The sequence below is a fragment of the Mytilus edulis genome, chromosome 3, assembly GCF_963676685.1.
Source record: "Mytilus edulis chromosome 3, xbMytEdul2.2, whole genome shotgun sequence".
NCBI classification, from domain to species: Eukaryota; Metazoa; Mollusca; class Bivalvia; order Mytilida; family Mytilidae; genus Mytilus; species Mytilus edulis.
In genome coordinates this window covers 61,187,308-61,210,294 of record NC_092346.1, presented here as the reverse complement: position 1 = coordinate 61,210,294, position 22,987 = coordinate 61,187,308, and the positions used below count along the sequence as shown (strand labels likewise).

Below are 22,987 nucleotides of genomic sequence, written 5' to 3'. Positions count from 1 at the left end.
CAGCTATAAAAGGCACCGATAAGACAATGTAACAATTCAGAGTCAAACGAGAAAACTAACGGCCTTATTTATGTAAAAAAAATGAACGAAAAACAAATATGTAACACATAAACAAACGACAACCACTGAATTACAGGCTCCTGACTCGGGACAGGCACATACATAAATAATGTGGCGGGGTTAAACATGTTAGTGGGATCCCAACCCTCCCCCTAACCTGGGACAGTGGTATAACAGTACAACATAAGAGCTGTAAGGCTGTGTCTATACAAATCATGATTAATTATGGGTAATCATCAGTGACTTCAACTAATTTAATCCACGTAATTTTTCACTGTTTTCACATGTGGGAGGAACTGTACTTGATCATGCCATTTGGCTGGCAAAATAGAAAATATCTTCGATCTGCTATTTTGCCGAATTTAGGATTGATTCGTCACATCATTTTTAATAGAGCCCACAAAATAGCACATATCCTGTATTGCCGGCGCTGGCAAACTAGCCACTGCCCGAGTTTTATATATAGCTTTGTAAGCCATGATATATTGTTTGTCTCAACCTTCGTATGTGTCTGTTTTCTTTTGAATATGGTGTTTTCTCTGTCTTATAATCAAGCGACCCCAAAATTCAACACAGTGAAAGATTTGATTCTTATAATATTGAATGCAGTAGCTGTTGAAATTCTGGAGTCGGTTTCTCAAAAGTTTAAATCAGCCTTTTGTCAGAGACAATTTTTGCTGTGCTTGATAAATCTCTAATATTTCAAAAATGTTTAATATATCGCCTTTAATATCTTTCGGTTAGAATAAAGGTCTTTTCGTTTTGAATTTTCCTTTGAGTTCGATATTTTTTGTTATCTTACATTTTGTACTTTCTTCTGAACGTTGTCACATTCGCATATGTTTATATTCTGACCAGCATGATGTTCTGTGTAAGCTAAAGTTCTGCATAAATACATGTGATGAAACAGTCGAATTCGAAAGAAACATTTAAGTTTTGCTCATTACTGAAGAGTATATGTTAAGTAGTAAATTTACTTCTGCATTTAGAAATAAACCACAAAAAATATTTGTTAAAATATAAAAAAAAAACGTGTTTTATTAAAACAGAAGAGACAGAAACCCAGACCTGCTGCGCTACATCAAATAACTTAAAAGAAAGACGTAGTTTTAACTATAATCAGTCCCAATCTATACTCTCTCCGTCATCTTGATACGTCTCGATGACATCATCATCGTCTACGCCATAGCCTGTTGTTACAGACCTCGGATTTGATTGTGGCTGAGATGACCTAAATGTACTCAAAGGATTTGATTCTGTGTCGGGTTTAATACTTCTAGAAAAATCACTATGATAACCAATATCATCAGCAGTGTCCTCACGGTTTTGTCTGTTAATGGGGTTAATTCTTTCCCTTTGCGAACTACTGTTGTTTGAGTTCATACTTCCTATATGACTATCTGGTGTCTCACTGGTTGAACGTGTTCTTGCTTGGATGTTTGGTTGTGCATCCTGAAACCTTCCGCCAGAAAATCGTAGTTCGCTGTTTACATTTTCATTATGATAACTTGTAGATGCTTTATTTGTACTATCCTCCACCACCAATATTGACGCCTCCTGTTTTGCATGTGTTATATCTGTTGTATCGTTTGACCGATGTTCTAAGGACCCCTTTCTGTCGTTCAGTGGTGGCCAATCATTTCCTTTTGGATGAAGATTACTCGATTGTTTGGGTATATCATTGTGTGCACTATTTATTTGTGCGTTGTTAATTTTACGCGGTTTTGAAAGTTCTATTTCTTGAAATGCATTGTTTTTCTTTTTTTCAGGAGATGTTATTGATTTTCGTTGAGTATTTCCTGCAATAAAAACGTAAATGATGCGTATTTAATATGAAATGCATTTGTACAAGATAAAGGTCACATAGATAAATATAAATTTCATATTACAGGATCGGTGATTTTAAGTTAACATATTTCAAAAATACATACATTATCATTGACCATTCAGTACCGAATGTCAAATGGACTGAAAAACTTTTGTCCCTTGTTTAGTTGTATGGCACGAGTTACTTTAGCTTTTTAAAAAAATGATATTTGTCATGTCGTTTGGATTTGGTTTAATGTTTTCGTCATTTGTGTTTTACACCAATTGCACAGTCAGTGTTTTTAACTTCTTTTTAGCTGTACTAAACGATATCTAAATGTTTGGCATTGTCCAAATTTCGGTAACTATAATGGCTTTACGATTGTTAAATAATTGACAACTAGAACACACCCGAGAAATCGGGGGCATATACAGCTTGTAAAATTTTTGTAAAAGATATTATGACTGGAGAATTTCATATAAGGTATCAAAAGCCCTCTCCCTTTTTTCCAAAGTTCGTTATTTGTTTCCTTTCTGTTATATTCAATTATTTTCGTGTTTCTGGTCTTATACCACAATTATTCTTCCCCTTTGCTACGATGCATTTTTTGGTAAAAGTCAAATTAAATTAAAAATGCACCGCTTCAAACATGAAATAAATGAAACTGCTTATAGACCATTTTTATTCTTATAAAATATGCTTCTGCATGGGACAATCCATCAGTGCTTTTCCTTTTGAGAGCCCTATATTAACATGCCAATTAATGGTAGGATTTGAATCTCGTACAAATGACTAAGGCTCATTTGAGGGGTGGTCGGACGGGCCCTGATCCCAAAATCCTGGGCTTGAAAACATGAAATCTGACAATGCCCGAGTGATTTACCTGCATCATTATGTTGTACATTGGAATCCCCTGCACATAACAGCACCAATGATATCAAAATCAAAACAGACAGTATACTAATAACAACAACAGGTATCGTGTTGTCGGCTGTATCATACCCATCGCCATCTATATCTGCTGCTGATACTCCTGGAAAAGATAGTCAAAATAATGAAAATAAAATTGTGAAGGATGTTCTTAAATCAAACGGGTATATGTTATTTAAATGTTTTAATCTTGGATTATTGGCTTTATTCTCGTGTTCAAATTGTTTATATTCTCAAGGGTCAGTGACTCAGATAGGTGGAATAAAAATCACAACATGAATTATCATAGTCTTCTTCAAAATAAAATGTCAACTCTGGCATCACTAACATTTACCACAGTCAATAATCGGGTAGATATAACATTTTCACAATGAAATCCAATAATAAAACACACATACTAAGACTGATACATATCTATTCGATATATGAATATGTGCTTTAAACACACAGATACAATATGGACACTCGCAAATCTTGAAATATCGACATAGAAACAAGATAAAGATTCTTTAAAAAATATATATATCCTTTCATTTAAACACAAAAATTTTAGATTCATGTACAAAAGAGATGTACATAGAGCAAAGCCAAAAAAGAAACTAATTTTGTGGATATTTGTCTTCACTCATTCAAACTTCGGTTAGTATATCACACTAATTTACTTTTGAAAGTTCTTACCAGAACAAAGTGCTATAAATCCGCAAATATAAAGTAAAAGGTTAGTTCTGTCATACATTTTCACTAGAAACCATTACTTTGTCAATATTTAAATTCTGTGCATTTCAGATTACCATTGATTTTTCACTCTATGTTACACAACTGTACGTTTAACCATTTAAAGAATGAAGATTAACGGCAGCCAATTCAAAAGGCTGTACATGTAGGTATATAAAAATGTTTAAACAGTATGTGTGATAGGTAACAAAAGACTTTTAAGTTGACTGTTTATATAGTAATACGACATTAAGAATAGAGAGAACATTTAAATTATGGTACATCTTCCCTGTAAAGAAAATAACTAACGGTCAATATATATATTATATCTTTTCTCGTAAAAAATCAAGTCTTCTACAAATAAAAATATTTACACAAATTATAGTGTGCGCGCAAGACATTTGCCACATTCTTCAATCAGATTTTGTGATCAATTCAGGTTAACATGGATTTTATAATTCTACTAAAAAACTAAAGTGATACCCATATATAAGCTATAGGCACAGCCTTGTAACTTGGCGAGAAATTCCGGTTGCAGTAGATATAAAAAAAGCCGGCAATAGTCGACTAACTATTCGAAAAAGTCAAATAAAAAATGAACATGCATTATAACAGTGACGTGAAACACACTAAAGTAAGAGGGTTATATTCTTTTACAATAATATCATTTAACTCTCTGCAATCGACACAAATACGGTGTATGTCACCTCTTCCTTTTCGATCATCATGAAAAATACCACTTAAATTTTGTAGGTCATGTAATAAGGAAAGTGTGTTCTCGTATAGAGAGTAATTAGATCATTATCATCTCATATTAATGGACAAATTTTAACTTACTTACTGTATGGATCGTGTAAGTAAACGGATACTAATATGATATGTAAACGTTAAGAGTATTATGTTACGTTTTTTCCCCAACAAATTATACTTTCCTTACGGAAAGAACCGATGGATGAGAGTTGACATGAATTAAGTGATATGTATCATCAAAGATATCCTCTATGAATTGGAATATAAAGAATATTGTATCCCTGGCCAGACCTCTATAGACCCTCTATAGCATGATGTTCAGTGTGAGCAGATGCTCCGTGTTGAAGTCCATACGTACTTCGCATCACATATAATTGTTAACTTTTTATACATTGCGACTTGGATGAAGAGTTATCTTATTGGCAGCCATACCACATCTTCTTATTGATATCAACCAAAAATCCGACACCACAATACTAAAGAGACAACGGAATGACTTTTAATTCCGCTGAACAGATCGCGACTTGCATGAATGGAAGCTATTACACCATCGGATACCGATTTTCATGGTAAAGATGAAGTCATCTTTTCAGAAATGCTTACGTATGGACACCTGTGTGACCATGATTTGGCCCTTATTGTGTTAGGTAATATCAAACATTATGTACATATACCAAGGGGGGACTTCGTGCAAAGCATTATTATTTATTGTTTCATTGAAAATGGCAACAAAACCGAGCTTGATTTTTATTGAAAAAAAAATCCACAGAGTTTAAAAAATAGATTTTTGTTATAAAACTTTAAACATAGATAAATCACGGATTTTTTATGATGTGCTAGCATTTATTGTTTACAAAAATTCCTAAATAACCTCTAAATAATAATAATAAAAAAAACCCGTGCTGAGTCAGTGAAGTCGAGCGCACCCTAGAAGGCCGGTTTACTAGCCGAATTGGTCCATTTAGAAAATTTGTTTTAACCAAATCATTGCTGGCACTGCATGCAATAATCCTCTATCTATCAAGCCACTTATTGCCAAATATGATAGTACAAGGGGAAAGGCTGTGTATTTTCTATAGAATCAACACAAGGCCAAGGGAACATAATCCACTTCAAATTCTTCAAAAACTACCTTGTCAAATAAAATTGAGAATGAAAATGGGGAAACTTATTTAACCTGGAGCGTGACAGCTGGACGACGTACGAATGGACAGACTGAAAAACATGTGTTTAAAACAATTCCGTTACAAACTTTTATTCGAGACCTTGCTGATTTCATGATCTAAAAATATAAATCTATTGCTGGTTGGCGGCTGTAGCGGTTTTCAGACATACCGCCGAGCTAAAGATGGCGGTGGTCGTTTGGATTTTTCTGCTAAATTTTCTTCTGTTGTCTAAATGTGCATTTTTATCTCCTTTATATATCGATACAGTTATTGGTGCTGTGGATAATATGATAGAGTACTATAAGAACAATTATCAAGACCTGAACGTGGATGGATTGTTTGGCTTGAGAGTTATAGAGGGTCAGTCAGCAGCTGTTTCGACATGATCATACATTTATCTGTATATTTTATTCATATTAATTCAGATAGGACAGTTTAACACTTTTAATTTAAATCGCATGCATAATAATGAAGTGTTTTAATTTTTATGCAACACAAGAAGATAAATATAAATAAACGAGTAATCCCCAAAGATAATTTACAAAAAAGGCCCAAAAAGTTAATATTATGCTGCACATTGTACATGTACCCCCGATTTCTTGAAAACTTAACTCCTTCTTGTCTCCATATGAGCCTCTAGGAACCTAAAAAAGGATAGTTTCAGGTGCAGGTCCATAATTTGTAAAAAAGGGAGCCCCCTACTGCCCTAACAAGCCAATGTTTAAAGTGATACATTTTGTACATGTACTTGTAAAAAGTCTGCTTTTATCATATATGAAGCTCTTTATTGACTTTAAGGGTGGAGGGACCAAGCCCCTATCCAGTGGCAGATCCAGATTGGGCATAGAGGGCGTACAACCCCTTTACTTGCACTTTTTTTATTAATCAAGACTTAATTTTTGCCTTAAAACATTCTGGCATTAGCCTCACTGGACACAATTACGAACGATTTTGAACTTTAATTATTTTTTTTCTTTGTAGAATACTTTTCTTGAATTGTTTGTACCATAGAATTAAAGATGTATGAAGGCTTTTCATTTTGAATCATAACACACATAATTTTCTATTTACTTTGGGATACTTTATTAAGATTTTCATAACCTGGTTTTATGGGTCTAGCAAGCCCAATATGGACGCAATTACAAACGGCACTATATTTATATAACAGGCAGAAGAAATCAATGACAACAATCTAAATTTGTTAAACATACATTTATCTTATCTTAAACACATTTCCTAAGAAAATAAGAAGTGTAAGATGATATTTTACTTCAAATTCTTCAGCAATAGTTGCAGACGAAATTAGTGACAAAAATCTTCTTTGAATAGGAAATATTTTGGTTTTTTTTTGTTTTTATGCAAGTTCTTTCGTCTAAGAAGCACTGAATTCTCCTTTTAGTAAGTGAACCTATGATCAGTGATTTTGCTAGCGCTCGTCACTTTATTTTAACCAACTGTGCATGAACTTTTTTTTCATTAAAACACAAGTAATGTTGTGGGTTTTTAATTAATAGAAACATTTATTAATTATCATGCATAAATATAATATCAGGGGGCAAACATTAAAAATCGTTCGTAATTGCGTCCAGTCGTAATTGCGTCTGGTAAGGCTATCATAATATATTGAAAAAAACTGTCAATCTTGCCCAATTTTTTGCTACAATAAAAAAAATCCAACAAAATTATTTTGCATCAAATGTATAAAAAACGGGCGTGATTTTTTTTATGTACTTAAATGCCATGAATGCCATATTACTTTTGTATGTCCATTAAAAAAAATGAGCTTGACAATGACTGATAGAACCAGTGACGATTTTTCTCTCCACCAAATCAGAGGAAGATGTTTCTGGTGAACCCTATAGCTGTGACAAAAGATTTGTGCAAAATTAATGAAGTCATCACTAGAAAACTCGCAATATTTTTTTGGGGGATTCATTTATTTATTAAAGTACATACTACATGTAGGACAGCATGATCATTGATGTGTAAGTTTATATGCATCCGAAAGAAACAACACACACATCTGCTGTGATAAGCACTGCAAAATATACATTTTATATCAAGATTTTATTAAACAACACAATTATCTAAAATATCTATTGAATGAATTTTATGTTTCAGGTCATTTAGCAGCAGTAATTGTGAAGGTTGAAAATGGAACAATAAAACAACTAAAACCTAATATGATAGAGAAATTAAAATCTATGAAGACTGTGTCAACAAAAACATGTGAAGATGCTCTAGATTTCGTTAGAAAGGATGATGAAGAATATTTTCAATCTATGAAGTTTCTTCTTGGTAATCCTTGGTCTTTGCATAAGGACTACAAACATTTGCAATTCCAGTTACTGTGGGATCAACAAGTATATAAAAAAAGTTCTGTATGTAAGTATCCATCCAGAGTTATGCATTTATAAAACTTCTTGACGCCATTGCACTGATTTAATTTCATATTAATGAAGTAGATTCATAGCAATACTCACAGTACTTATATGCATTCGAAGGCTCTGAGTTGAAGACTACTTTGACCTATTATGGTTTACTTTTACAAATTGTGACTTGGATGGAGAGTTGTCTCATTGGCACTCATCCACATCTTCTTATATCTATGTAATTATTATATGACATAAAGACTAATACTAATCAACAAAGAACATACATGTATAATATATAAAAAAAATCTGTTGATTTGAGCATTATTTTCCAATAAACATGTTTGTTTTAACTTTTACATTGTAAAAAACAGTATTATGAATTATTGCAAAATTCCTGATCATTGTCTTTAAGTTAGGATTCCATTCACTTTATTTGTATTATTACTAACAGCTTCTTTAAATGAGAAAGAATCCGATAAATGTATGATGGAGATAATGGGGTACCAGCCATCAAAGAAGAAATGTGGTGTCAGTCCCTTCTGTATAGAACTGATGACAAGGAAAGGTTTGACAGGATATGGTATAACTCATCAAATGTTATGGACCATGCTGTCTGAACAGGTATTATATATAAATCTGGTAACCTAGAAATGTTAATGCCCCTTTGTAAAATTTATACTAGGGAAAGGACGCCTCCGGGTGCGAGAATTTCTCGTTGCATTGAAGACCTATTGGTGACCTTCTGCTGTTGTCTGCTCTATAGTCGGGTTGTTGTCTCTTTGGCACATTCCCCATTTCCTTTCTCAATTTTATTTAATACATATTCAATGTAGATTGAAACAAACAGAACTGAACAATGGAATCGAGGGTATGTCATTAACCAATTGTAATTTTTTTTAAAAAGCATCACAAGATCAAAATGAAACAGTCATCAATAGATAGATGTTTATACAGGTACCTGTTGTCAAACTAAAATGCACCAAATCTACATGATCTAGACAAGTTGTAAATAAGTTTAATAGATCACTTCAATATCGTACATCATTGATCAGCATTATTTTGATAACAGTTTCTTTAGTTAATTTGGGGCCTTGGTAGCGGCATGGTTTAAGTAATCAAACTTCTATCACTAGACTGTCCAAACTGAGGTTATGAGCATGTAGCAGTTTCACTTGACTCCAATCTTAGTTGACTAGGATTGTAAGTTTTCCTATCTAAAGGTTGGTGGTTCTCTCCAGGCACTAATAAAAACTGAACACCACATGATAGCACAATAGTGTTGAAAGTTATAGTACACACCAACCAATCTAATTAGTTCTTTTAATGCAGGGAGTTGATGTCCTACATATACATGCAAATATAAAATGCAGATTAAAGAAATATAAAAAGTAAGCATAAAACCTATCAAAACTTTTCTTACAATACTTCATTAGCAAAAGCAGTACATGTATCACCTATTTTGACTTAATGCTTTCCTTTCAACAAAACTAAGGAAAAACTATTTGTTTTAATTTTACAGGCTGGTTGTTATGAGGAATTATCTAATTTACTTGTAACAAATGGTAGAGGACAGACACATAATATACAGTTAGAATTCTGTACTAACAACTACCTAGAAATGATGCATATTGTTCATGGCACTCTCAAAGGCCAAATCATTCCAAGGTTTCAGGATTTATTTATGGAACAGCGTAAGTTGGAGATCAACAATAATTTTCCAGATAGTTTGAATTTTTGTTTTTTTAATAATATTAAACTGTAAAATCATGAAAATGAGGAATAATGACAAGATTTTATAAAATTTATATAAAAAAAGAAAATGTAGTATGATTGCTTATGAGGCAACTCTCCACAAGAGACCAAATGACACAGAAATTAACAACTATAGGTCACCGTACGGCCTTCAACAATGAGCAAAGCTAATACCGCATAGTCAGCTATAAAAGGCCCCGAAATGACAATGTAAAACAATTCAAACAAGAAAACTAACGGCATAATTAGAGTACAAAAAATGAGTCTTGTTTATTTTTAAAGCTATGAAAGAATTATCACTAGTTCATAGATTTTGAAATAGAATTGTTGTATTTTCTGAATCCTCTACATAAAGATATATATAATAATTGTTCAGTCTTTTACAACCAAATATTCAAACACACCTACTGCATATCTTAAGCCTGTTCAGCCATTTCTCCAATGAACAGTAAAGATATGTTCTATATAGAGTTTTCAACAGCTATTATTTAACAATGCATTAACAGTGACGGAACACTGTTGAATTTACTGGCAGGACAATTTCTAAATACCTTAAAATCTTAACAAGACAACATTTTGAAAGCATGTTCAGGTAAAAATAGTGGTTTTAGACTTAATTTAAATAATGCTAGATATCATAGTAATTAATTATTATAAATTGTGTTGATGTCTTTTTATATAACATAAACCTTGGCCTATAATTTCATTGGATAATGGCTTCTACTTTTAGGTTTTTTTATTGATTAAATTTGTAGTACCGGTATTAAGATGTGAATTTCAGTTATTTATTTTGTGACTATTTTGAATAGAGGAAATGACATTCTCTTTGTTTCTCTTAGTCTTCAATTTAAATTTACTTAGCCTATGTATCTTTCAGAATTTGTTTGTCCAAGCCTTGGATTTTACCAGTTTTTATCAGATGACTTTTTGGATCAGATTTTATCGTGGCAAAAAGATGTGGGTTGTTATGGTCTCATGAAGAAGGTTGAACAGAACCCAGCAGGTTTAAAAAAATATTTGGGGTCAACGAGTTATGATTATGAGGATAGCCCTGTTCATAAACTATTAAAATTTCAAGGAAAACTTTCTCAGAATATGACAAAGTTTGGTAAAAATACTATTAATGTGCAACCACCTGTGCTTAACTTAGCAGGAGAATTTAATACCAATAAAAATCTTGGAAATGTTCAAATGACAAACAATGTTGTGATGCAGAATGGACCAGATTTGGTGACTAAAGGTAGTGAAAATGTTGTAAAGTCATTTTCTCAACAAAAACTAGGGAGACCTGGTATTGAACAGAAATCAGTATTACATGGACAGAGGAGGCTTCTAGCAGAAAAAGAAATGGAGAGTATGTAATTTTAAGAACTGATTTATGAATTGTTAATTGTTCTTTTTCCGAGTGTAAAAGCTCTACCAGTCAATTTTTTTACACTTTTTTTTACACCTTAATATATTCTACTGCAATATCTTCTTTATGGTCAATTAACTGACTTCTGATTGAATGCTTTCTACACTATTCCATCTTTTTCCTGGAACAATTTAAGTTCAAATCGTTACAATGGGTTTATCTTGCACTCATGGCACAACTGTTTTTGATACTGAATACAAAGTGTTGTAAATGTTCCTGTAATTTTACAAGTCTATGGTTAATTTGTATATTGCATTCAAAATCTGCAAGAGTTGATTAGTAGATATTTGATATATATATATGTATTATCTGAAAACAGTGAGAAACAAGAACCTTTCTTCAACACAAGTAATCTCTATGTATATTTTGTTGAACTTCACAGCAGAAAACTTTAAAAAAAAAAATCAGTTTTAAGAGAAAAAAATTATCATACACTTTAATTTGTAGCGCTGACTTGCCTTGAGATAAGCATGATAAGAATGTATTGAGTTTCAATATATAAAAAATCATCTGTGAAAAGGTTTTTTTCTGTGGCAAACAGTAATGATGAATGAATAGTGATGTCATATAAATCATTCTCTTTCTTTATGACTTGCAAATGTTCAACATGCTTCATGCAATAGCACATATAAGTAAACCTTTTCTATTTTAGATGGATGTTTGGCTCATAAAACTGCAGTAGCAGCAGGAGCTTTAATGATATATCTACGTTACCTACTTTTACCTGGACCTAAAACATTGGCAGAAAATACCAAAGAAATGCTGCAACAAAGACATTTACTTAATATTAACGATAGTGGCATTGATAAGTTTGATTACAAAGGAGCACAGGATGGCAACTTAGTAAATAAACTAGCAATGAACAACAATGTGTTAGCAGCTCAAATCAATGACAATAATAAAGATGATGATTATTATGCTGATGAAAATGATGAAGATGAAGATGAAAATGAGGAAGATGATGAAAAGGGAGGTAATAAAAATGTACAGTTTGATGATCATCAAAATGAGGAAAATGGATATGAAGGTGATTACGATGAGAATAAAAAAGAAAAAAATCTAAAGGTGAAAAACCTAGCAGACAAGGTTGACAAAAAAGTTGTGCCAAAACCAGACGATACAGACTATACTTACTATGAAGATAAAAATAAACATGACGACTATACAAATGATGAGTATGATGAAAAAGATGTCAATGTTGACAAAGACAACAAAGATAGTGCAAGTGATAAAATAAAAGTCAAATTGATCAACGAATCAAAAGCTGAAGGAGAGTATCTTCCAAGTAGTACACATTCACCAAGTGGTGTATATCTTATTATTTCATGTACAATATTTGTTTTGATGATATTAATGTATAGATTTTTAAAGAAGAGAAGAGTACATATTAGATACAATTATAAATCCTTCAACAGAGTGTAAAAGATAGTTACAGTTGCTTATGTTTATGGCTTTAGTATTTCTTTTAATCATGTGACTGAATAATATTATATTTATTTGAGATTTTATATTTATATATCATAAGTATCCATTGTTATGAAATCCCTTTTTCCAGTGCTGTTATTATTTTAAGCTTACTTTTTATTGATGTGTGTTCAGCTGTGAAAATAATTAGAACTAGCAGCATGTACAAAATGTATTCTGATAGTTAGTAATTTATATATCTGCATAAATCAGGGGTCATCTAACCGTGCAAAGTGACCTAGGATTTCTGACTACGCTGAAAGGAAGCATCAGGGAAAAGTTTATGTTGCCCTCAATTTTCAGTAAAATAACCAACGTCTCCTTTGGATTTTAGAAAAAAACAACTAATGGACATTCAATCCATATCACTTTCATTTCTATTTGAACCAGTTTAACTCACAACATTGACTTACCTATACATATTTCTTGCTTTCAATTATTGTCCAGCATCTGGTAAAACCAACTTTACCAATAAATTATATCAGAGCAGATCTTGATCATTTTAAAGTTGTTTACATTCTGAATTATATCTTGCGGTGTTACCTGCCACTGTGAAGCATAGCTCTTCATCTCTAGTATCCATGCATACTGAGTTTGTATTAGCATGAATGTCTATTACATATCTGAAATTTTTTAATCTTTCTTCCTTTGTGATTAGATAGGCAAATGTTATTAAAATTTGTTTCTAGAGTTGTTTTATTTGCATTGTTAAATGATAAGCCATGGTTTAATAACTTTACATATACAACATGTACAATATACAATATATGTTCTACATGAATATATATTTGTATGATTAACTTTATTTTTGAAAAATGTTTAAAAGTCATTAATTTTCAAGTGATATTATATTTTAGACATTATTTTAACATATTTTCCCTCTTATAATTGCACACTAACTACTTTTATTATTCAATCAATTAGAATTGAGATTCAATCAAAGAAAAAGGAAGAAAAATAAATCTTGAGAATCTCATCCTGCCGTTATGTTGACATGTTAAAAATGGTTAAAAACATAAGTATGCAATGAGCAACTGTTAGTTAAAAAGCAGTATATACTAATGTAGTAGAATCAGACTCCCATTTAGATGCTTTGTTTTCTCTAAAGTGTGATGGTTTGATGTACAGTGCTGCATGTGCTGAGTTCACTGGAATTCAAATGAGATATCCAGTATTGCACAGTACTAAAACCATTGTATTTGTATGTCAAATTTTATATTTTGTTATCTTTGTACCTTTTTTAATTGTTTTAAAGCAGAAAATGTGTTGTTACATTGATAAGTAACTGCTGCTAATAACCCTTTAATGAAATAAATAACTATAAACATATGTAATTTCTAATAGACTGTTTGACATTTGTAGGAATACGAATTTTGAATAGATGAATCAATACTTTAAAATAGAATGTAACTGTACTAGGATATATTTTTTTAGATTACATGTTTTGATTCAATTTATTTAAGAACATAAGACCATGTGTACACATAAGAACATAAGACCATGTGTACACATAAGAACATAAGACCATGTGTACACATAAGAACATAAGACCATGTGTACACATAGCATACATTGATTGTTTAGCTTTGTATTTATAATGAAATGTGTGGTTATCATGTTGCCACTACTATTATCAATGCTTTGTATTTCTAGAATGATATTTTGTTTATGTAATTGCTTAAAGCATTATCTTTTCATTCTATTAATTTGTTTTTTTCTTTTTATTATGATATTTTTCTTTGTTTAAAAAGACGATTGCATGCTTATTACTGATATATCATTTTTAAGTTTAATCCATTTATAACAGGTAATTAAAGATGTGCCATCTAACATCCGAAAAGTGGCATGGAATAGGTCATTCAAATTGGAAATGATCTGTGTCCATTCATTCTTAAAATCCTATATATTTTTACTGTAGTGATACCTTTAAAGCAGATAGGCAGCAATGCATGTAGTTGTTTTAAAAATTTAATGTTATAGAAAATGCCATGACATGTTATATACTCTACTCTAGTCAACTTAAGTATGTATTAAATTATTGAGCAAAGCATATATTTATTATCAGCAAAAATAAGTTTTTTGTATTAGGAATTACTATTGTATTTTTATTTATCATACATCTACCATTAGCAGAAGAATACAGTGTGATAAGAGCCTCCTTTGGCCTATTTTAACACTGAAATTTAAACTTTTTACTTTGTTAAAATGGCACTAGCTACGAGATATATGAAAAACGTAATATATTATATTTTTTTGGCACAATCAGTTATGAAATACAATTAGTGAAATAATAATTCCTTTTTTAGTAGCCAATAAGGTTCAATTTTGTCAAAATAAGCAAACAAACATGGATTATGAATTATTCACTTGCACGTGAATAATTCGACCTCATTGAATCCGTATTCATGTGAAATTAATTTAACCCCTCAGCTTGAGATGGATAACACGTGAATTGTATGTGTAAAGTTATTTAAAGGAAAAGAATGTCAACATTGAAAGTGAAACAAAGGTAAATCATTTGATTGACTGATTTGATCCACAAATAAACCATTCTAATACAGGTAAAAACAAATGTTTATCTGTAATATGAAATTTAATTTAATAGACCTAAAATAATTCAACAGCACCTTTTTGCTTAATCTATTTATATCTATATTTATGTTTACATTGCTTATATGGTCATCGGATGACTATAGAGGTCAACTCGATAAATAGACTCAAATACACATGATACGAAGCTATGTATTTTCATGCATGTGCTTTGTTTATTGTTTTATTTAGACTTTTAATAGTTTGGATAAATGTTTTATATTGTTTAATGTTATAAATCAAATATGAGAATTTGATTAGAATCGGTGAACATGAATTTGACTGCTAGTTCCCCTTTATGATTTCATTTATGTCTTTTTTTCTATTTTTAGGTTAAGGTTATGAAAAAAAAACGAAAACAAACCAGATTTATGTATAAAGTATCAAAGTGGTCCTAATAAGTGTAGCCATGATGTTGTAAAATAATATGCTTCGTAGCAATTTTGACAAAAAATGCATAATGTAGTCTATTTTCAAATGATTTGGAATCTGCAAATTATGAATGCTTGTGAGAACAAATGAAATAATTTGCTACAGAATTTTCAATATGATTGACTACTTTGTTAAACATTTACTCATATTTAGCACACTACAATTTGACCTATCAAATTGTTTTGAAAGTTTGATGATTATGTGGAAAATTAGTATATCAGATTTTTGTTTAACGCTTTGTTTGATAATTCTGTTAACTTTTCTGGACTTATTAATTTACAAGATTTTTTTACAGTGCTGTATCTGCTATCAGATGAGAAATTATGTTGATGACCACATAATCACTGTTTTTCACATAATCACAATATCACATATATTTCTCATTATTTTTTATAACACATTTTTCATTTTTGTTGTTAACTTCTTATGATATAAAAACTGCAGCATTATGTGTTATTATCACACAGATTTGTTTATTTTTAGTTACATGTATACAAATCCGCTATATTTTTTTAATATTTTCATATTTCAGAACAGGCACAGGACATATACCTACTATTCAATAGCGCTATTTTATCAGATCAAGAAAGGAAATAGCATGCTAGAGTAAAGCGAGTTCTACTTTGGCCATAAAACTTTGAATTTTTTCCTCAAATGTCTTATGTAGTTGGCTAAATGTCCTACAACAGTCTGAACTCATTATGTGAGGCGTAAAGGGGGGGGGGGGGGCAAAAATTGAAAATTTTTTGGTCGTATATTGGTATCACGTTGGCGTCGTCGTTGTCCCTAGTCGGTGGCGGCGGCTTTCGAAGACTTTTGGTTTTCGCACTATAACTTTAGTATAAGTGAATAGAAATCTATGAAATTTAAACACAAGGTTTATGACCATAAAAGGAAGGTTGGTATTGATTTTGGAAGTTTTGGTCCCAACAGTTTTGGAATTAGGGGCCAAAAAGGGCCCAAATAAGCATTTTCCTGGTACCCACTATAACTTTAGTTTAAGTAAATAGAAATCTATGAAATTTTTACACAAGGTTTATGACTACTAAAGGAAGGTTGGGATTGATTTAGGAAGTTTTGGTCACAACAGTTTAGGAATTAGGGGCCAAAAAAGGGCCCAAATAAGCATTATGCTTGGTTTTCGCACAATAACTTTAGTATAAGTAAATAGAAATCAATGAAATTTAAACACAAGGTTTATGAACACAAAAGGAAGGTATGGATTGATTTTGGGAGTTGAGGTCCCAACAGTTTAGGAATTAGGGGCCAAAAAGGGGCCCAAATAAGCATTTTTCTTGGTTTTTGCACCACAACTTAAGTATAAGTAAATAGAAATCTATGAAATTTAAACACAAGGTTTATGACCATAAAAGGAAGGTTGGGATTGATTTTGGGAGTTGAGGTACCAACAGTTTATATTGCACCATAATAGGTAATGTCCAATTTAAAATTTAAAGTTTTTAAGTTAAAGTTCGTAGACCACATTCATTATGTGTCAGAAACCTGTGTTGTGTCAACTATTTAATCACAAGTATCAAGCTAGAATGTTGTGTCCACACTTGTCCCAATGTTCAGGGTTCGAACTCTGTGGTGGTATAAAGCTGTGCCCTGCAGAGCATCTGGTTCACATCTGCACATGAAATAAAATTGCAAAACATGTTGCACGAAAAAAAAACCTATACCATCCTACGTTATCATTGTTATATCAATTAGACCACATACCTGCATGATTTTGTTTTAATTTAATGTGCATAACTTGCCAACTCTTTTATGTAGATACATTGTATTAAAATACATTGAGAATAATTTAATTGTATGTGTCACAAGTTTTTCCTTTGGAAATCCATTTCACATGAGGGCTGATTTATTTAATCCTACATTGTATCAAGCAGGGATTTGAGGGAATAAGTTATGAAATTTGATATTAATATGTGATCCCAACTTTAATCAGGGTACACTTTATTTTAACTGCATAAGTGTTTTTTTTTTAAATTCAGTATATTAATTGTTGCATTAATTATGCATGTATTTATAACCTATCACATTAAATTCCAAGCTTTTTTCCTCGCTCAGTTATCGAACCCCATTCCCACCTTATTTATATTTGTTTATTACTGGGTTTTTTTCAGAATCAAATGCCATGTTGTGTTAACACATGCTGCTACTTTATGTTTCCTACTCTGATTTAGCATTGTGTTTATAAAAATATCATTTATTAGTACATTATTGTTGTATAAAATATTAATGGGATACCTTATTAGAGTGAGGGAAAGAATCAAGAACCTGACCTATTTATTTATAAAGATTGTGTTTATCATTTCCTGTTTGTTTATATTATTATCACTTCCTTTGCTATTGGATACTGTTTATTAAGAAATTATTGTTGGATTTCATTAAAGAAAAAGTGTTTAAAGTGCCATTTTTAAAAACTTGTGTAGAAATATTTTCAAATAAAGTAAACCTTAGCATGAATAAAGTTTTATGTTGTCCAATACTACAGAAAAACTTCACCTAACATTTCATTGAATCAGTTCCAAATAATTTGATAAATTTTGGGGGTGCTGTGAGAGTGTAATGATTCATCAAAACTAATGAATATCTTTTTTGGAATAGAGAAAATTCCATAACTTATGTTCAATATTTTGGAAGATTTTGTTTACTAACTGTGTCATAATTTGTTGAGATAAATATAAAATACGAAATCATTTCAGGGTTCAAGTTCAAATAATAATAATCAGCATAATGTCAATCATGAACAAGTCAATTATAATTTTATTCCAGTTTCATAAATTCCAATGTTGCAATGACATCAAATTAATGTCATATCCCACTCATCATGGTCTAAGTTTGTTTATATGATCAAAATTAATAATTAATCCAACCAAAAAATGAACTTTCTGTTCATATTTTTCATTATTTATTTTATATAAAGTGCTGAATGGTTAGAAGCTTCTAAGCATGTTTTGTTTATAATGATGTCTTGTTTGATATTTTTAAAAGATCTTTGCTGGATATTATTTTTCACAAATGGAAATTACAATGGCTGATTACACTTCAATTTATTTTCTGGTGATAACCAGATTCAAATTTTAAAAATTCCTCAGGGATTTGAACAATTTCTTTACACATACACCTTAAATCCAACCTTTGTGTAATGTCTTGTTTTCAGGCAGTAATATTTGAGCGCAATAATCCCCTAAGTTTAGAGCTACCAAGACTTGCCATTTTCATTATGTTTAAATATCACGTTTTATTTTAATATGTAATTTCATGTTTAAGACCCATTTCATGACATTTCTTAGCAATATATTGTCTGTTACTATTCAAATCAAATTAGACCTCATATGGGTAGATCTGATGTGTTTTTGTTTTATCTTAATTGAATATGTTATAAGATGTTTTTGGTTGGGATACTATCATTTTCTGGTAAAGGATTATAAAATCCATATCGTTAATTTTGCTTGGTTGTATTTTTTTGCACTGCCATGAAAGTGTAAAGACACTAAGAACCTTATTTGTCCAGTCACCTGTAAGTTTTATTATGGAGATGAATCCCTTAAATTTTAAAAGGCACTTACCTACAGGACCAAACAGTTTTGAGTTATTAGTCATCAAGAGAAATCAATGTATGAATTTATGGTAAACTCTGTTTTATTTAAGAATATTTCAGTGTCATCAGTCAAACAAAACCTCAAATTATCATACAAAACAGTGTTTTAGGGTTGTTTTTTTTTTAGTATTGTGATTAATACAAAACAATGGATTGTTTTCATAGTTTTAAAGTAATTATGACATATTGTATGATAAAAATTGTTTAAAAACATTATTTTTTATAATAACATAATCAAACAAAATAGAAAACAAAAACTTTAGAAATTGCAGATTTTAATGTGGAAAAGAGCTTTGAAGGACTTGGTGTTGTAAAAATTAGTTTTTTTCTGCTTTCTGTAAATTTAATAAGAGGGCAAAACATGTGATTAAGATCTGTTACTTTGTGATATTGTTATTTATAGTAGATCTACAAAAATTAATTCAGTTGTTTTCCTTCTGTTTATTGGGAACTATTTTACTTTGGTGCTCATTATCCAGATGAAATTAAGTGATACACTTGCATTGTTTTGTAATTTTTTATTAAATTGTTTTCAATATGTAGTTTCAGAAAAGAAATTGATGCATGTCCATAAACAAATGAAAAGTAATAGTGTAATGTAGATTTTATACAATTAAATTTTAGCCAGTGTTGATCACTTTTATGTTTCTTTATATATGTTTTTATTGAAAACAAAATGGAAATAAAACAAGTACAGAAAATAAAACATAGTTGTCATTTTTGTGTATGCCAATATCTACTTAAAATTCAGAAATTGATGCTCACATTTATTATTGCAAAACCTTGACCTGTGACAAAAATGCTAACTCTAGTTATTGTGATGGCAATTTTAGTTATTAAAGAATATTATTACTGAATTTATGAGTGGGAGTCTTTAATATTGCGGACCTGATTCTGTCGCTTTTTTCCTATTAATAAAACATTACAATAATTATGAATTTACCCTTATATACTTAATGAGAATATATTCTAAAAACTATTGCTTCTTAGACTTCCAGATTATATCTATCAATATCTCTATGTTTTCTCTGGATATCATGCACAATGTAGTTTCTTATCCTTTTTAATTTGGGTGTTTTACAACTCATCAGTGATATACTTACTTTTTATAAATTATTTGTCAACTTTAATTGCATTCTAAGGTTTCCTTTTTGGTCGAACAGGGTTCTTCTGACCTATACCTTATTTCAATGATCAGTGATCAAGGTTATGTCTGTCTTGTATACGATAAGCAATAGGTTATATTTATGTATGGAATAATTGTAAGGTGTATTTGTTTAAAAGAGTTCATTTTACCTTGACATAGTTTTTAGGAATCATTGGTCAATGATACGTTTTCTTGGTTAGGGTTTTTTTCTGGTACCATAAGCAATATGTATTTGGTGTATGGAATTATTGTAAGTTCATATGTCTGTCTGACAGTATTCATCGGACCTTCACCTCATTTCTATGGTTCATTGATCAATGATAACTTCTCGTAGTAAGATCCTTTCGAAGATACTATAAACAACAGGTCAAATATATGTGGTGTTTGAGGCATTGAGGACCTAAGATTCTAAAAAGTTGTGCCAGATACGGCTATGGTAATCTATATAGTTATCAAAGGTACCAGGATTATAATTTAATGCGCCAGACGCGCGATTCGTCTACATGAGACTCATCAGGGACGCTCAGATCAAAATAGTTATGAAGCAAAACAAGTACAAAGTTGAAGAGCATTGAGGACCCAAAATTCCAAAAAGTTGTGCCAAATACGGCGAAGTTAATATATTCCTGGGGTAAAACAAATCTTAGTATTTAGAACAATTCAAGTTTTATCAACAGGAAATATATAAAAATGACCATTTAATTGATATGCATGTCAACACCGAGGTGCCGACTACTGGGCTGGTGATACCATCGGGTACGAATCGTCCACCAGCAGTGGCATCGACCCAGTGGTGTAAATAGTTATCCAAGGTATAAGAATTTTAATTTTTTCGCTAGACGCGCGTTTCGTCTACATAAGACTCATTAGTGACGCTCAGACCAAAATAGTTATGAGCCAAACAATTACAAAGTTGAGGAGCATTCAGGACCCAAAATTCCAAAAAGTTTTGCCAAATACGGCTCAGGTGATCTATTCCTTGAATGAAAAAATCCTTAGTATTTCGAAAAATTCATACTTTTGTATATAAAACATATAAAACTGCTTCCTTTCTTGACGTACATCTAGAAATTGCCAGTAGGGTTAGATGAGAAACTTTATGGCAATATAGGATCCCAAGTATCCGTTCGTTAACAGTTCATTTCAATGTAGCAACATTCTAGCAGCACCTGCATATATAGTATCTGTCTTTAAGTTGTTATGATATCCCATGGCAAGCGTTTCCTGACCTGATTTCCTTCAGTTTCAGCCATAATCCGCTTGTATCGATTAGATCACCACCTTTTGTGATAAAGCACCAGAATTTTACTATCTATTAACATCAGGAGATATTCTATTTGTGAACAGAAACGTGTGTCCTCAAGAATCGAGTAAACCCATTGTTTAAAGGAGTTTGTGTTGCTCAATCTTAATGTTTTTGTGTATTGATTTGTGACTGCTGTTCGTATGTTTGTGCTTTTTTTTTCTTTTTGCGTTTTTTTTTACTTATTATTTTTCATCCCTCCTAGATATATTCTCCCTTTATCTAAAATTAAAGTCATGACAGTGAACATTTATCAATGTATGCTGTTTTTGCTGCTTTCATGTATAACAAAGTGCATATTTCTGTTTAAATATGGGATACTTTTTTACCATAGCTTATCATGTCGATATAAACGTGAGCTCTTGTTCCGTTGAATTTTCTCAGGTCTTGTTTTTCATCTTGATTATATACTAGTATTCTTAATTGGTTTACAAGATTTGAATATCAGTAAAACTACCAATGCCTTCAATTCAGAAATAATTTAAGCACTGGTGCCTCTATCTTAATATCGGTAAAGTAGTGTTTATTCCAAAATAAGTATCGACAAACTAGTGTTTCCTCCAATATAAAAACCAGAGAAGTAGTGTTGCCTCTAATATAAATATCGTCAAAGGAGTGATGCGTCTAATTTTGATACCGGCAAACCAGAGTGTCGTCAGTTATTTGACGAATAATCAAAATTTTGTATTGCATAGCATTCCAGGAACGTCTGGCGTATTAAATTTAAAACCTGACACCTTTTGTTAGCTATTATTCGTGTTTCTCTGTCCTATATTTTCTCCCATTTATTTGTATTGTAGTCCTGTCATATAATGTTGTCATTTTAATGTTATATTTAACATTGCCATTAAAGCGGGAGGTTTAACATGCCACTAAACCAGGTTCAATCCACCATTTTTCTTAAAATGTCCTGTACCAACTCAGGAAAATGGCCATTGTTATATTATAGTTCGTTTCTGTGTATGTTACATTTTAAAATGTTGTGTTTCTGTTGTGTCGTAGTTATCCTCTTATATTTGACGCGTTTCCCTCCGTTTTAGTTTGTAACCCGGATTTGTTTTTTTTTCTCAATCGATTTATGAATTTCGAATAGCGGTATACTACTGTTGTCTTTATGTATGAATAGAAAACAAACATATATATTTCTTGAAAATTTACATGTATACAGAAAGGTATTAAATTAAAATTTATATTATATTACAATGTCCCCAATTGTACAGAAAAAATATGAATTTCATAACTTTAAACTGTGCATTCTATATAACATTCAAATGGTCCTTACAACATTGTTGGTACAAAAATGGCAAAACTAAATCTGCAAAAAACAAAAACAATTAACAAAATTTGTCATAGAACACATATACATATTTCAGAGGATAATTTAAACACCACTTTACATTCTTACCTGAAATAATGCTATTGAAAGAAGTTCAGTAGTAAATTTTTAATTCAGGAATGCTTACTTCCTTTTCTT

General features: G+C 31.1%; 2 protein-coding genes across 2 annotated transcripts; one reads left to right on the top strand and one right to left on the bottom strand.

Moving 5' to 3' along the window:
• Window positions 1–1,082: 1,082 nt before the first annotated feature.
• LOC139516979 (uncharacterized) lies at window positions 1,083–3,710 on the bottom strand. The gene is made up of 3 exons (XM_071307471.1): window positions 3,476–3,710; window positions 2,751–2,900; window positions 1,083–1,859 (listed from the first exon to the last, which is right to left on the bottom strand). The coding sequence occupies exons 1-3, from the start codon at window positions 3,531–3,533 to the stop codon at window positions 1,180–1,182; spliced, it is 888 nt and encodes a 295-aa protein (XP_071163572.1). The 5' UTR covers window positions 3,534–3,710; the 3' UTR covers window positions 1,083–1,179.
• Window positions 3,711–5,518: 1,808 nt separating this feature from the next.
• LOC139517014 (uncharacterized) lies at window positions 5,519–13,352 on the top strand. The gene is made up of 6 exons (XM_071307551.1): window positions 5,519–5,787; window positions 7,549–7,812; window positions 8,254–8,423; window positions 9,322–9,493; window positions 10,432–10,908; window positions 11,621–13,352. The coding sequence occupies exons 1-6, from the start codon at window positions 5,610–5,612 to the stop codon at window positions 12,388–12,390; spliced, it is 2,031 nt and encodes a 676-aa protein (XP_071163652.1). The 5' UTR covers window positions 5,519–5,609; the 3' UTR covers window positions 12,391–13,352.
• Window positions 13,353–22,987: the final 9,635 nt, after the last annotated feature.

Coding starts and splice junctions, on each gene's coding strand:
- LOC139516979 (XM_071307471.1), bottom strand. CDS start 3,533: ATGTATGACAGAACTAACCTTTTACTTTATATTTGCGGATTTATAGCA. Junction 2,901..3,475: donor ATTTATAGCACTTTGTTCTG/GTAAGAACTTTC, acceptor TATCTTTTCCAG/GAGTATCAGCAGCAGATATA. Junction 1,860..2,750: donor TGTACAACATAATGATGCAG/GTAAATCACTCG, acceptor TTTTTATTGCAG/GAAATACTCAACGAAAATCA.
- LOC139517014 (XM_071307551.1), top strand. CDS start 5,610: ATGGCGGTGGTCGTTTGGATTTTTCTGCTAAATTTTCTTCTGTTGTCT. Junction 7,813..8,253: donor ATATAAAAAAAGTTCTGTAT/GTAAGTATCCAT, acceptor TATTACTAACAG/CTTCTTTAAATGAGAAAGAA. Junction 8,424..9,321: donor GGACCATGCTGTCTGAACAG/GTATTATATATA, acceptor TTAATTTTACAG/GCTGGTTGTTATGAGGAATT.